Source organism: Lynx rufus, unplaced genomic scaffold, assembly GCF_022079265.1.
Source record: "Lynx rufus isolate CCGP_SWC_20201006 ecotype Redwood Valley unplaced genomic scaffold, mLynRuf1.p SCAF_8, whole genome shotgun sequence".
NCBI classification, from domain to species: Eukaryota; Metazoa; Chordata; class Mammalia; order Carnivora; family Felidae; genus Lynx; species Lynx rufus.
The window spans coordinates 15,153,131-15,167,837 of NW_025814896.1; the positions used below are offsets into that span (position 1 = coordinate 15,153,131).

Consider the following 14,707-nt stretch of genomic DNA (forward strand, 5'->3'; position numbering starts at 1 on the left):
TTTATTACAAACTGTTTAATTGCTTCTTAACCCCGTAACTTTACAAATATAGAACCACGTGCCATTCTGGGGGTGCTCTGTAATGAGTCACTACAGACTAGCCCAGGCACAGTTTAATGCCGCTGAGATCCGTCCAGGAGCAGTCCCGGCAGTGGCCTCAGCCATGTGGGGGAGGGCCTTGGGAGGAGGGCTGCCAAGTGTGGCCAGGGGACCTGGCTTCAGGTCTGAGGAGGTGCTTCAACAGCACGATGCTCATTCTCTGTCCGTAGTGTCTCCATGTACTTTCGCATCTTCTCAACCATCCAGGAGGGTAGCACAAAGGATTTCAGCTCCTCCAATTTCAGGTCCAGGCATCCTCTGCAACAGACATTGAGGAGAGTTGAAGCAAGGGAGGGTATGGGCCCAGGCTCACCCCAAGGGGCTACTGTGATGGGAGGGGAGAGGCAGGGGACAGATGACTGGTTTTACCTGTAGTCATCACTGGCAGCGAGGTCCCGGATGTCCTCCTCAATGAGGAGGTAGGCCTGAGTCAGGAGCAAAGGAGAGTGGTCACTGCCTTTGATTCAATTCAACTCAACAACACTTGATTAAACATGTGCTTAATGTCAGGGCTGGAAGGGAGAGGGGCATGATTTACAATTTAGGAGGAGAGAGTGAGTAGGGAGAGACTGGGGAACAGCGCCCTGAGACCGCCTTTCACACATATAGAAACTTTATGGGTTAGGGAGTGGGACTGGTGACTTATTTATGGCCCTTTCCTCTTAAAAAAGGCCTCTGAGGTAGCTTAAAATGAAATGGCAAGAGAGCTAGCAAAACACATATGGAAACAGGAAATCAGGAGGAGGAAGCCATATGTTAACTCTAAGAACGAAGATAATCTGGTTTTGAACTTCATGGCAAAAGGGAAAACATGAGAAGCTGCACATACTGCTGTGGTCCTGGGGCCTACGGAACAGCTTTGGCACAATGCCACGGTCTGCAGTGGGAGAGCCCTCTCATGAGCTTACCATACAGGGGATGTCATCCATCACATGAGAAAGTCTTCTGTGAGAGACAGTTCTTTCTGCTCTTATGGTCAGGATTGTGTGTCCCCTGAGGAATCTGTTTTCACCTTATGAGCACTGTGAACTATCTAACAGATGAGGTGTCCTTGAGAAGGTTCTAGAGCTAAATTTGTGATGACCCATGGAAGTGTGCTGGTTTATCAAGTCAACAATTAAAAAAAATTAAAAAAAGTCAGCTGCTAGTCTTGCAGCGCCTGGGTGGCTCAGTTGGTTGAACATCCGACTCCGGCTCAGGTCATGATCTCATGGTTCGTGAGCTCGAGCTCAGCATCAGGCTTACTTCTCAGTGCAGAGCCTGCTTTGGATCCTCTGTCCCCCTCTCTCTGCCCCTCTCCTGCTCATGCTTTCTCTCTCAAAAATAAAAATTAAAAAAGAAATAAAGCTCGTCTTGCTTATAGCTTAACTTTAGATCCTGTCTTTCCTTTTTCCCATCTATTTCTTATTTATGTTATGTTGCGTTTTATGTATCAGTGCTAAGCTCCCTGACATCTTCTTTTTAAAAAAAAAATTTTTTTTTTAAACATTTATTTATTTTTGAGACAGAGAGAGACAGAGCATGAACGGGGGAGGGTCAGAGAGAGAGGGAGACACAGAATCTGAAACAGTTTCCAGGCTCTAAGCAGTCAGCACAGAGCCCGACGCGGGGCTCAAACTCACATACCGCGAGATCGTGACCTGAGCCGAAGTCGGACGCTTAACCGATTGAGCCACCCAGGCGCCCCATCCCTGACATCTTCTTAAACAGGGGGTAGGAATAAGAAGAGTACTAAAAAGAAGATGGTTTTTCCTTGCCAGAAAGGAGATGGCATACTGGTTTGCAAGGCCACTGAGTTCTAACAGGTGCAGTCACAGTGGTGCGACTGAGGCCTCAGGTGGGGGACACTGCATGTGATGAACAAAACCCTGCTACTTTTAGAACACACACAGCGATGATTTTCCCCAAGATTGTTGCTTGATATAAGCTAAGTACTCTTTAAGCAGAGGTGATTCTGGAAAGGGCTGCTAGGTGTGGCAAACAAGTTTTACTGCATGTGCTAACTCCTACTGACAAGACGTGCTGCCTGGATCACTGTGTTGGGAAGATTCTATAGCTGTGTCTGGTAGAAGAGTGTTGTGATCCACGAGTGCAATCTGTCAATGGGCACATGAGGGGAAAGTAGCGTTAAGTGTGTCTGGTGGTTGACATTTTTAGGCACAGCTAATACAATCCAAATACAAGGGATGATGTGGGAGGCTGAGGGAGTGGTGTGTGGGAAGGGAATCCAGGGATTAAGTCCGACCTTCAGCATGAAGGAACGGGCCCTCTCCACCCTGACAAGTCTCCCTTTCCACATTCGTCAGGCTTTGAGTCTCACTCGGAGGTCGGTCGGAACCTTGGTCCCCGGGCTGGGTGGGTCTCTGACATGGCACGTGTGAACAGTACTTACCATCTTCCCTCCTGTTGCCCGCATGTGATGCTGCTCGGCCAGCCAGTGCTTGTCCTGGGGGTCAGCTGCGTACTGTGAGGGATGAAATCACAGACGTTAGCCTAGTGAGAGGAACTTTTCTCATTTGGCCCCAGAGCCATCTCTCGGTCCCTGAGTAGTTCTTACTAAGAAGACCTCGTCTCAGCCTGGTGGATGTCAGAGGGCTCGCCAACTTCTTCACAGCAAGTAGAGCTGAGCCCAGGAGGCCAGGGGTCGGGACCCCCATACTAGATCTTTAGCACTTCTAATCCCTACCCCTTCCTTTCTCAGAACACAGAACTCTGGCAACTGGTCAGACTGATGACTACTATTCTAGAGCTTAATTCCTCTTTAAAAAATGACCTGAGGTAGTTTATAACACATGTGAATGGTTATGGTGACCATTATTTTCTAAGACAAAAATCAGGACAGGTCAAGCTCTGGGGGAGGCAGAATAGTACTGCGGTGAAGAACCTGGTTTTGGAATTAGGTTTAAATTCTGGTTCCTGCCCGCCCCTTAGTAGATGGTGTCAGCCTGGGCAGTAATTTCCTTGAGACTCGGTTTCTTCATCCATGAAATGGTGTTCATACTTACCTCATCAGGTGCTCGGTAAGGATAAATGATATAGTGCATAAAAAGTAGGAAAGATAGTACCTGACACAGTAAGTGCTCAATAAAGGTAGGTTTTATAAGACAGGCACAACATTTGAGATAGAGACAAAGCAGAGAAATCTGCATCGTTACCACTCTTTGAGTTTAAATGCTTATTTCGTTTCCCAAGTAACATAAATATTAATCAGAAAATTTAAAAGTATGCACTTTCTGACCCAGCAATCTCACTTCCAGGGATGTATCCTGCAGAATCACTCACACACGTACACAGGCATATTTGGGAAAGCATTGTGTGTAATAGCAGAACTACTAGTTAAAAATGTAAATATCCATTAATAGCAGAGTAATGAAGTAAGTTATGGAATATCTAGTCTATATAAATTCTACACAGCTGTTAGAAATAAAATGAAGGAGACTTAATTTAATAACATGGACAAATCTCTCAGATATTATCCATAGATTCATAGTGGTCAGCATACTTTTTCTTTCTTTCTTTTTTTTTTTAAAGGGCCAGCTAGTAAGTATTTTAAACTTTGCTGGCCACATACATTTGTGTCACGTATCCTTCATTTTTATTTTTTTAAATTACTCTTTAAAAATATAAAAAACCACAGTTGGACAAAAATAGGCTACAGGTTGGATTTGGCCCCCAAGCCATGGCTGCTGGTCCTGAATGTTAGCTCTGTGGGACACCTGGGTGGCTCAGTCAGTTAAGCATCTGACTCTTCATCTTGGCTCAGGTCATGATCTCACGGTTCGTGGGTTCGAGCTCCAGGTTGGGTTCTGTGCTCACAGCACAGAATTCCTGCTTGGAATTCTCTCTCTCCCCCTCTCCCTGCACCTCTCCTGCACATGTGCTTGTGCACATGCGCACTCTCTCTCTCCCTCAAGAATTAAAAAAGAAAGAAAGAAAAGAATGTTAGCTCTGTGAAGGCAGGGAGTTTTTTGTGTCTGTTTTGTTCACTGCTATGTATCTAGCACCTTGAGAGTGTTTAGCACTCAATAAATATTTGTTCAATGAATGAATTTTGGGGTAAAAAAAAATACAATCAGAGAACACTATGTACTTATTTTAAAAAAAAAATTTTTTTTTAACCTTTATTTTTGAGACAGAGAGAGAGCATGAATGGGGGAGGGTCAGAGAGAGAGGGAGACAACACTATATACTTATATACATATTATGGCTACTGACATATGTATTGTCAAATCACTAAAGGACACACACACACACACACACACTCCCATGTGTGTGCACAGGGCGGGAACTGAAGGATGCTACCATGTTGTTGTTGGTGGCCTCTAGGGGAGGAGACTCTAGATCAAGGGTGAAGGGAAACTTTGTGTTTTGTTCCCTATTAGCTTCTGTATATTGAGTCTTTTTACAATAAGAATGGGGTGATATATTTATAATAAAAAAAGTTAAAAAGGACAAAAATTTGAATAATGCGTCAGAAAGACAGAAGAATGGGCAAAAAATTCAATAAGCAGTTTACAGAAGAAATACAAAGGGATGCATCGAAATGATGCTCGTTGTCACTAACAGAATATAAAGTAAAATAACAAAAACATTTTCCCTCCACTTCTTAGATTGGAAAGGTTACAGTGAGACATCACACCCACCAGTAATGAGTGCGGATCAGCAGTTTAAGAATGGCGAATCTAAGAATCGGGAATGTCTGCTGGTTACAACGAACATTTGCTGAGCCCTTGCTATGTGCCAGGCATTGCTCCGGGAGTTCACTGCACTCTCTCTTAATTCTGCTCATCCTAAAAGGTTGGTTTGTATCATTTTCTTTTGGTAGATGACAAAACAGACTGGGAAATGTGAAGCCACTTGCTCAAGGTCACCTGGCTACTAAGCGGTGGAACCTGGACTGAAACTCTACTCTTAACCACTGTGCTACTGGAGTTCCAAGTAGGTCCAGGAGCACAGACATGGGAGATAATGCTAGAGGGGTTTTAGAAGAGGTGGAGGTTACAGAAGAGTCAGGCAGAGATAAGCCTGGGGGAGGAAGGTCATCAAGCGCAACAGCAGGAGTGAAGGCACTGAAAGACTAGAAGCAAGTCTGCCCATCAGAGAACTTGAACTTGCACAGAATGTAGCACACAGAGCCGTAATTCTGGGACCCCAAAGGAGCCGTGTGGTTCTGGCAAGGGGCACCAAGCCTTATGCACAGGTGCAAAATCACCTGTCTTCAACACACACGCACTACTATCTTTGTAATATATTTGGATGCTTTTGTGACTGAAAAAACATAAATTCATTTAAGGGGGTGAGGGAATTTGTGCCCCTCCCCCATTATTTTCTTAAATAGTAGAGACCAAAGTACCTTTGTTTGAAAAGGATTAGAACTGCTGCCCTGCTTCAATCTCTTTATTTTACAGACAACTGAATAAGGTAGTGGTAAAGAGCTCAAACTTTACCAAAGACAGGCCCGGCCTGGAATCCTGACTCACCACTTATTGGCTGAGTAACTTTGGGCAAGTCACTTAGCCATTCTTTACCTCTGGGTTGTTTTTTGTTTTTTTGTTTTTTTTCCCTTTGTAAAACAATATGCAATCCCTATCTTAAAGGATAGTTCCATGAGATAATGTAAGTGCAGCACAAGAAACTGGTACACAATAAGCACACAAAGAAAGTTGCTGTTACTATTGAGATACAGAGTTGTTGAGTAAATTACAAAAGGTAAAGGTTAAGGGCAGAGGGGTGACTAGAACCCAGAAGTCCTGACTCCCAGATCAGTATTTGTTCCAAACTTCTCTGTGCCATCCAGAGCTCCCAACAACCATCTACACACACTGCAAAGGCCTGCCCAACTCCTAGCACTCACCTACCTTAAAGAGGTGCGGGTGCTTGATGTAGATTCTCCCTCTGGTGCCCCCCATCCCCAGGGCCCTGAAAAGGAACAGACGAGTGGTAAGGATTCCAGCAGCTGCAGTCCTAGGAGCAGGCCCCAGAGTTGCCCCCCTCCCTCCGCGCCAAAGCCCTTAAACTTACTTGTTGGCTCGAGATCCCAACACAAAGGTGGTAGATTCATTCAGCCGGGCTGGGTCCCACTATGCAAAAGACAGAGGCGGGTGAGGGTGAGGTGTACCTGCTGGACAGGATGGAAATACTCTTCCTACCATTATCCTTGTCCACTATTCCAAACAGCTGATTCAAGTAACCAAGTACTTGAAGATATGCTAGACTAAGTAACCAAGTACTTGACGATATGCTAGACTAAACATTGGGGATAAAGAGACGAGTAAGATACAGTCTGCTCTCCGGGGACCACAGACGTATGTGTAGTAATTATACCACCACGAGACAGGCAGGGGTACAGATGAGGGCCGGGCATGAGGGATGCCAAGGGGGAGAGCAACAGGAAGGCTCCCTTGCAGAGGTAATTCCCAAGTTAATTCTGAAAGGGCGGAGGAGAGGAAGAAAGGGACCAGGATGAATGCAGAAGGGGACAGTGGGCTTGGCATGCTAGAGAAACCATGAGCAATTCTGTTACACCTAAAGGAGAGGGAGCACAGATTAGCAAGTGGCAACTGATGAGACTGGAGAGAGAGGCAGAGAGGGCTTGAGACCCTGGCATGCTTCTTTTTGTGGGTCTGTACTTTATTCTGTAGGCCACGGGGAGTTACTGAGGCCTCTAAATAGGGACAGCCAGATTTGCTTTAAAGACAGCTCACTTGCCCACAATGTGGCTAATGGATTGGAAGTGGCAAGACTGTAGGCAGGGAGCAGTTTAGAGGGTGCTGTCCTAACGTACTTCTGAAAGATGAGGGTCTGAGCTCAGGTGGCAGTATGGATGACGAAAAGGGAAGAGGAATGGTGATATATTTGGGAGGTACACTTGTCCAGGACTTGAGGGGATGTAGATGGGAAGGAGGGGGAGAGGGAAAGATGACTCAAGTAGAGAATGTCAAAGAAGGTCTGTGAAGAAAGATTCCGACTGCAATGTGGGATATTTGAAATGCTATGGAAATTCTAGGCAGGGCGTTCTAGCAGGCAGGGTATATAAATTTTACACCAGAAAGAGAGGTGTGGGACAAACAAGGGGGTATGGCAACTTCAGGACACACTGAGCCCTGAGTACATCATTCACAGAAACTTTGGGTGCAGGAGTGGGCCAGGGAGAGAATTCTGAGGAACGCCCATGTATATGGGTCATTGCTGAAGAAGAACTCACGAGAGACAGAAGGGATGTCTGGGGAGGAACAGAAAGATCAGGCAAATGCAGGAGCATTTCAATCAAGGGAGCAGAGTTTAAGACGAAAGGCATGGTCACCAGTGTGAGAGCAGAGAAGTCCAGTAATACAGGAGGTGGAACCTTTCTTTTCTTTTCTCTTTCCTCTTTCTTTCTTTTTAATGTTTATTTATTTTTGAGAGACAGAGCACTAGAGGGGCAGAGAGAGAGGGAGACACAGAATCCAAAGCAGGCTCCAGCTGTTAGCTTAGAGCCTGACATGGAGCTCGAACCCATAAACTGCGAGATCATGACCTGAGCCGAAGTCGGATGCTAAACTGACTGGGCCACCCAGGCGCCCTGGAGGTGAAACATTTCTCCACTTGATCTTAGCCAAAAGGCCGAGAAGCAATGGGAGGTGAAACATTTCTACTGGACACAGCCTCAACCAGGACAGAGGAGTCTTCAGGTACCTTACTGGGCTTCCACACATGATTTTATTTGAAGAAAGGATTCTATTGCTAAAAGAGCTTGCAAACAACCGTTCTGGAGGCAACAGAGGCTAATGGTTAAGAGCATAGCCTCTGGTGGCAATGAACCTTGGCTTTGAGACTTGGGTTGACCACTCAGCAGGTATGTGACTCTGAGCATGTCTCTAAGCCTTCACATACATTCAAGGGTATTAAGTATATAAGCTAACTAGATAAAATAGTTCCTTCCCACAAGGTCGTTCACAGGAAAGGAAGCTCAACTACAGAAGCATAACAGAATCTATCTCATAAGATTGTTATAAAGATTAAATGATACTCCTGAAACCAGTATTACACTGTATGTTAACTAACTAGAATTTAAATAAAAACTTGAAAAAAAAAAAGATTAAGTGCAACCACATAATCCGTACAAAAGATTTAGTACAGTGCCTGTCACATGTTAAGTATCCCTAGCTCCAATCCCTATTTAAGACCCTTCTGGGAGGCCAGCGGGGGCGTGGGTGCAGGGCAGGGGTCGGGGAATAGGGGGATGGCTCTGGAATGGCATTCACAAATACCTCACACACTCGCCCCTTCCCTCATGGTGGGCCCAGAGCCTTGACCGAGTCTCCCTGGCATCGTGGTCACTGCCATGCTCACATAATCATACCTTGGGGCCTTCTCGGCGAATTGGTTCACAGGATTTTGGTTTCCATCTGATTGGAAGGAAAGAAGAAAGGTGACTTCTCCGGGGTGAGGCCCAGGACTGGAGCAGAGCCTGCTGGCGGTGGTGGGAGTTCCTCACATACTCTCACTTTGGCCCTGGCTGTCTTTCCTCCTGGTAACGCACAGGAGGAGGTACGAAGGCAAAAAGCCATTCTAGGACTGGCTCTGATATTACCTAGCCACGCGGACAAGTCCGGGAACCTCTCTGAGCTGCAGTTTTCTCATCTGCGAAAAGGAGAGAACAGCAGCAACTACCCTCCCTCTCCTGTTTGTGAGCAGTGGGGCTGCTTCGGGAGACCACGCTACGGTACGATGACTTTACTGCTCCGTCTCCTAGACCAGTGGTTTCAAGCTGTCCCCGTTGTTCCCAACCCCACCCGTGCGGCTCTATCAGGCTTCCACGTAAAGTTTTGTTTGAAAGAAAGATTCTGCTGCTTCAAAAACCGTAGCGCGATTTTGTTCATTATTAGCTGTAGGACCTTGGACAAAAATTCTCTGAGTCTGTCTCCTTACTTGCAAAAGTAACTATACCTTCACTACAGGGTGGCTGTAAGGATGAAAAGGTCAAGTACATAAGGTGTTTAGACCAGTTGTGGCACCTTATGAGCATTTAATATATACTAACAATAAAAACAGCTCTGGTATTTAATCAAGCTGGGCTGAACAGTTCTGGGGCAAAAGCAGGATAAAAGTGTCCCCCCTTTGCTGCCTTCTGTCCCCAGCCCTCAAACCAGACTAACCCTCCTCCCTGGTGACTCAAATGCTGGATCTGATTTTGGCAGGCAGAACTCTGGCCTGTCCCCCTCCAGGCCCACTCCCTCCCCGTTCTCACCACACCGCTGGCCCCTACTCACACCATGCCGGCAGCCGCCCGGTCATTTGACAGCATGTGTCCAGGAGGCCGTCCCTTCCTCTGCCGTAAAGAACAGCTGTCAGAGGCCTGACCCTGTGGGAAGCCCTACCCCGTGCCACTGGCAGGTCCAGGGTCACTTGCTGGAGATGGTTTTCCAAAGAGACCAAATGAGAGTGGACAGGGAGAGTAACAGTCTCCAGGGGTCCTGCCTCTTATGCTAGATAGGCTCCACGGTGCACGGAGGAGGCCCTCTACCTTCTTCTGGACTTGTAGGGCCTTTTCCCAGACAGAAAATGGGGAGATGGTTTACCTTTTTGGGAATGGGGCTTCCTCGATGGGCACATTCTTCTTCTGTCTGTCGGCCACGCTGGAGGAAAATGGAAGGGAGGAGTCAGTGAAAGGCCAGAGCCTGGGAGCTGCAGGTCCCGTGGGGCTGCAGAAGCCAGAGCCTGGGACTACACCCTCCAGCCCCTCCCTGGACCAGGCTTCAGAAGCTCTCCCAATGATGCTATTTGGACCTGGTCCTACAAACAGGTAATACGTGGAACCTCCCTGGGCCCACAGAGTTCACCTGCCTCCCAGCCTCATCGGTCTCCCCATGCAACACCCCAGACACAGTGAGTCTGACCTTTATCCCTGGAAGTTCATGGGTCAATCTGGGTATTACTTTTTCTCCATCTGAAAACAGTAGTTTAGCCTGAAGGGAAAAGACCAAGGTGTTAACAGTTATTATTTTGGTGGATAACAGCTAGGTTAAAACTCCAAACTGGGTTGAAAATTTTTCATGATCGGTACAAAGGCACTCCAAGATATACATATAAACAGAGACCTATTTTTTAAAATACTTAAGTACGGTTGACCCTTTGAATTGTGTAGGTCTACTTACACACAGATTTTTCCCAATAAAAACAGTACAGTACTGTAAATGTATTTTCCTTATGATTTTCTCAATAACATTTCCTTTTCTTTAGGTTATTTTATTGTTAAGAATACAGTATATAAAACATACAACATACAAAATGTGTTCATCAACTGCTGATGTTATTGGTAAGGTTTCAGTCAACATAAAGGTGTTAGTAGTTAAGTTTTTGGAGTCAAAGTTTATAATATGTGGGGGCGTCTGACTGGCTCAGTTGGTAGAGTGTGGGACTCTTGATCTCAGGGTAGTGAGTTCGAGCTCATGTTGGGTGCAGAGATTACTTAAAAAATTTTTAAAAAAATGTTTTATCTATTTTTGCAAAGAAAGAGAGAGAGGGACAGAGAATAGGAGTGGGGGAGGGGCAGAGAGAGGGGAACACAGAAGATCTGGAGCTGGATCCACGTTGACAGCAGAGAGCCCGTGTGGGGCTCGAACTCACAAGCTGTGAGATCATGACCTGAGCCGAAGTCGGATGTTTAACCGACTGAGCCACTCAGGTGCCCTGAGATTACTTCTAAAAACACGTTTATACGTGCATTTTCTACCACAGGAAATTGGCGCCTCTCATTCCTGCCTGTTCAAGGGTCAACTGTAATTAATGATCATTGATGAAAAATTAGAAAACTATGTAAAAAAAAAAATCAAACTTGAAATTTCCCATATGCACAGGCTACCGTTAATATTTCAATGTAAATTCCTCATTACTCTTTTCCTTGTAAATATATACTATATATTTTTCCTAACTAAATGCATTAATACAATACATATTACTTCATAAGCCACTGCTTTTCATTTAATAAATATTTGGCACCAAGTATAGACGTGCTGGGGACATAGTAGTAAATAGCACCTGCAAAGTCCCTGCTCTTGTGGAGCTCACACTCTGTGGGCAATCTGGAAATAAGGAAATCAACAAACATACAAACAAGGTAATTTCAGATCATGATAAATACTCTGGAGAAAAAAAGTCCAGGCAGATATGACAGACAATTAGCAGAGGGGAGGCTGTTCGGAGAAGGCAGCCTTCTGGGCTGGGCAGGAGGAGGAGGAGGAGGAGGAGGAGGAGGAGGAGGAGGAGGGAGAGGGGGAGGAGGAAGAGGAAGCAGCAGTTAGAAGAAAAGCTGAGGGGAAGCATGTCAGCAGCAGGGAGGAGTGCAAGAGCACCAAGGTGGGAACAGACTTGGCCTGTGTGAAGAAAAAGATGGCCTGGCAAATAACGGGCAGAGGAGAGAGGGGTGAGTGAGGAGCCCTATAGTCATGTGAACACCTGTGTCATGTGAGTGGCATTTGACAGGCCTGGGCACTCCCCACTTCTGGAAACTCTTTCCTACAGGCTCCTGTGGCCACACTTCCCTGGTTTTCCTCCTACTTGTGTGGCCACTCTCTCTCAGCCTTTTCTGCTGGCTCATCTTCCGCAATCTGGTTCATTCTATCTTCTTCCATTTGGTATTCTATCTACTCTCATCACGTTCACAGCTCCACTTAACATCTATAAAGTGACGACACCATAATTAAAAAAAATTTTTTTTGAGTATAGTTGACACACAATGTTGACTATGATTTTTTTCTCTTCAGCTGTGGCTTCTCCTTTGAGCTACAGATTTATACAACAGTCTGTCTGATGTCTATGCGCTGAGGTCCCCAAATCTGCTAAGTCTGAACTCATGACCTTCTCCTCCAAACGCTGCAGTGAAGGGTGCATAAGTCTCCGTGTGAAATTATGTGCATATTTTGTGGTAATTTAATTCATACCTGTCTGCCCTAACCAGGCTGTCAGTTTTATGAGGGCAGGAACCCTGCCTGTTCATTTGCCATTTGTTCCTTTGTTTCCTCATTCATTCATTCATTCATTCACTCACTCGCTCACTCACGCAATCACTCAACACTTTGTGTACACATATTACGAGTCATAGTCTCAGGCTGGGAATACTTCAGCGGACAAGATCAGGCCTCAACTCTTGCAAAGCTCAAGCTTTTAGCAGAAGTGGGGGTGGAAAGGGAGACAGGAAGTAGGTGCACGAACTATTAATAATTTCATATTGAAATAAATGGTAGAAATAAACAAGTAAGGTGACAGAGATTAACTGGAGGTGAGGAAAGGAGTGAGATGGGGTGCTACTTTAGATGGAGTGGCCAGGAAAGGCCTCTCTGATGAGGCAATATTTGAGCCAAAGCTGAAGAAAAGGAGGCACCTATATAAAGAGTTAAGGATAGAACATGCTGGGCAGTGAGAACAGCAGGTGCCAAGGTGCCAAGCTTGGTGTACTGGAGAAGCAGAAAGGACTCCAGTACAGCTAGAAGACAGCCAGCGAGGGAGTGGTGGGATGAGATGAAGTTAATGGAGCTAGTGCAGGTAGGGAGGGCTCTGTGGATCATGTTAAGGCATCAGGGTTTTACTCTGCCTGCGGTGGGAAGTCACTGGGTTTTAAAGAGGAGAGCAACGCAACCTGCTTCATCTTTAAAGAGAAAGGTCTGGCTGCCGTGAGAGTGGACCGGAAGAAGGCACGGGGGGAGGCAGCTCTGGGCTCAGATACACATTTGAGAATCATCAGCAGTTAAACTGCTTCAAAGCCACAGGACTGGAGGGAATCACCTAGAATGAGAGTGAGCCGCAGAAGAGAAGTGGTCTGAGGACTGAACTCACGAACGCACCAATGGTTAAGAGGGCAGGTAGAGAAGGTGAGCTGGTCCAGGAAGCCGAGGAGGAGCGGATGCAAAGTCAAGGCACTGGAGAGGAGTGTTCGAAGAAACATGAAATGACCCCCTGGCACAAACGCTACCAAGAAGTAAACTGAGGACACTTTGGGTCCAGAGGATCTGACAACATGGAGGTTACTGGGGACCCTGATATGGGAGGGGTTTTGGTGAAGTGGTGAGGAATGGCACCGAAACAAAGTGAGTGAAAGAATGAACAGCAGGTGCAAAGTGGAGCCAGTGACAGCCTCCTTTCCCAAAGTCTAGCTGTAAGAGGGAACAGGGTGGCAGCCGAAGGAGACCGTGGGTTCAAGGGTGGTCTGTTTTTGTTCCTCACTGCATTCCCCGTGCCCCCATGAGCGAATACACATAGGTGAAAACATACATAGGGAGAAGAAGAAAATGCACCAAAATGTTAATATGAGTTACTGCTGGTAGGGAGATCAGGAGGAATTTTACTTTTCTTCCTTACAATTTATTCTGTCTAATTTTAACATAAACCAGCGGCAGGTAACATTTACTGAGTCTTTGTTGCTGAATAAATGTTTTAAGAGTACCACCACATTTAAACCTCACAACAATCCTATGAGGTAGCACCTCTCTACTCACTTTGCAGATGAGAAAATGGAGATTCAGTGAGGTGAGGTAACTTGCCTGAAGTCACACAGTGAGTCCAGCCAGCACTCATATCTGGATGGTGTAAATCAAGAAAAAGCCTGCCTTCTTAACTACTATGCCAAATTGCTAATGGATGTATATTACTTGTACAAATGGAATGAACAAATAAAAACAACTGCTGTGCAAAATAAAATGAAGGACACAAAAAATGCAAGGCAATGGGCTATAGCTAAGATCAGCCATTTCTCCCTAAGAAATCGCCATAAAGGGATAGCTAAGGAGATTAGGGAACATGACTGAGATGGTAAATGTCGGTAACAGAAGTGCAAACAGGCAAATCAAGTCTTAACACAAACAAACTAAACTAATTGTATCATGTCCAATGTGAAGAATCTATGTATGTAATGAAGTTCTGCGTGCAGTTTAGACAAGGGGACCCCAAAGAACTTCCGAGTACCTGGCCACCAAAAACTAGGTTCTGTTGTAAGGCAGTTGTGTATTACATTTACTATTTTTTAAAAAATGTTTTTAATGTTTACTCAGTTTTTGAGACACAGAGAGAGAGCCATGAGCAGGGGAGGGGCAGAGAGAGAGGGAGACGGAATCTGAAGCAGGCTCCAGGCTCTGAGATGTCAGCACAGAGACCGAGGCGGGCTCAAACTCACAAACCGTGAGATCATGAGCTGAGCTGAAGTCGGATGCTTAACCGAGCCACCCAGGCGCCCCTTACATTTATTATTTTTATTTTTTTAAGATTTTATTATTTTTTAAAGTAATCTCTACACCCAACGTGGGGCTTGAACCCATAACCCCAAGATCAAGACTCGCACACTCTACTGACTGAGCCAGCCAGGGGTCCCTAAGGCAGGCGAGTGTTATAATTATGAATAGAACTCCCATGTATTTAATATCTAGTATGTTCTGTGTCAGTAGTGTATGTATATTTTCTCATTTAATCCTTACAGCAAACCTTGGGGGTAGGGGGGTGGGATTCTTACCCCTAATTTTAGGAATAAGGAAACTGAGGAACAGAAAGGTCAAAAGACTTGTTCAAAGTTTCTTGATTCGTCTCGTTTCAAGATGGACTTTGGGCTTTCTATCTTCCTGTGCTCTAATTCCTGTGCTCT

At 45.6% G+C, this 14,707-nt stretch overlaps 1 protein-coding gene across 1 annotated transcript in view; it reads right to left on the reverse strand.

The window, feature by feature from the left end:
• Nucleotides 1-14,707, reverse strand: part of DNTTIP1 (deoxynucleotidyltransferase terminal interacting protein 1) — a 27,120-nt gene continuing 12,413 nt past the window's right edge. The window contains exons 5-13 of the mRNA XM_047068770.1: nt 9,978-10,046; nt 9,660-9,716; nt 9,351-9,409; nt 8,441-8,486; nt 6,121-6,179; nt 5,958-6,018; nt 2,492-2,563; nt 469-524; nt 1-357 (exon numbers count right to left, since the gene is read on the reverse strand). Of these exons, the coding sequence (XP_046924726.1) occupies nt 219-357; nt 469-524; nt 2,492-2,563; nt 5,958-6,018; nt 6,121-6,179; nt 8,441-8,486; nt 9,351-9,409; nt 9,660-9,716; nt 9,978-10,046 (618 nt within the window). The 3' untranslated portion in view covers nt 1-218. The remainder of the gene's footprint in view (nt 358-468; nt 525-2,491; nt 2,564-5,957; nt 6,019-6,120; nt 6,180-8,440; nt 8,487-9,350; nt 9,410-9,659; nt 9,717-9,977; nt 10,047-14,707) is intronic.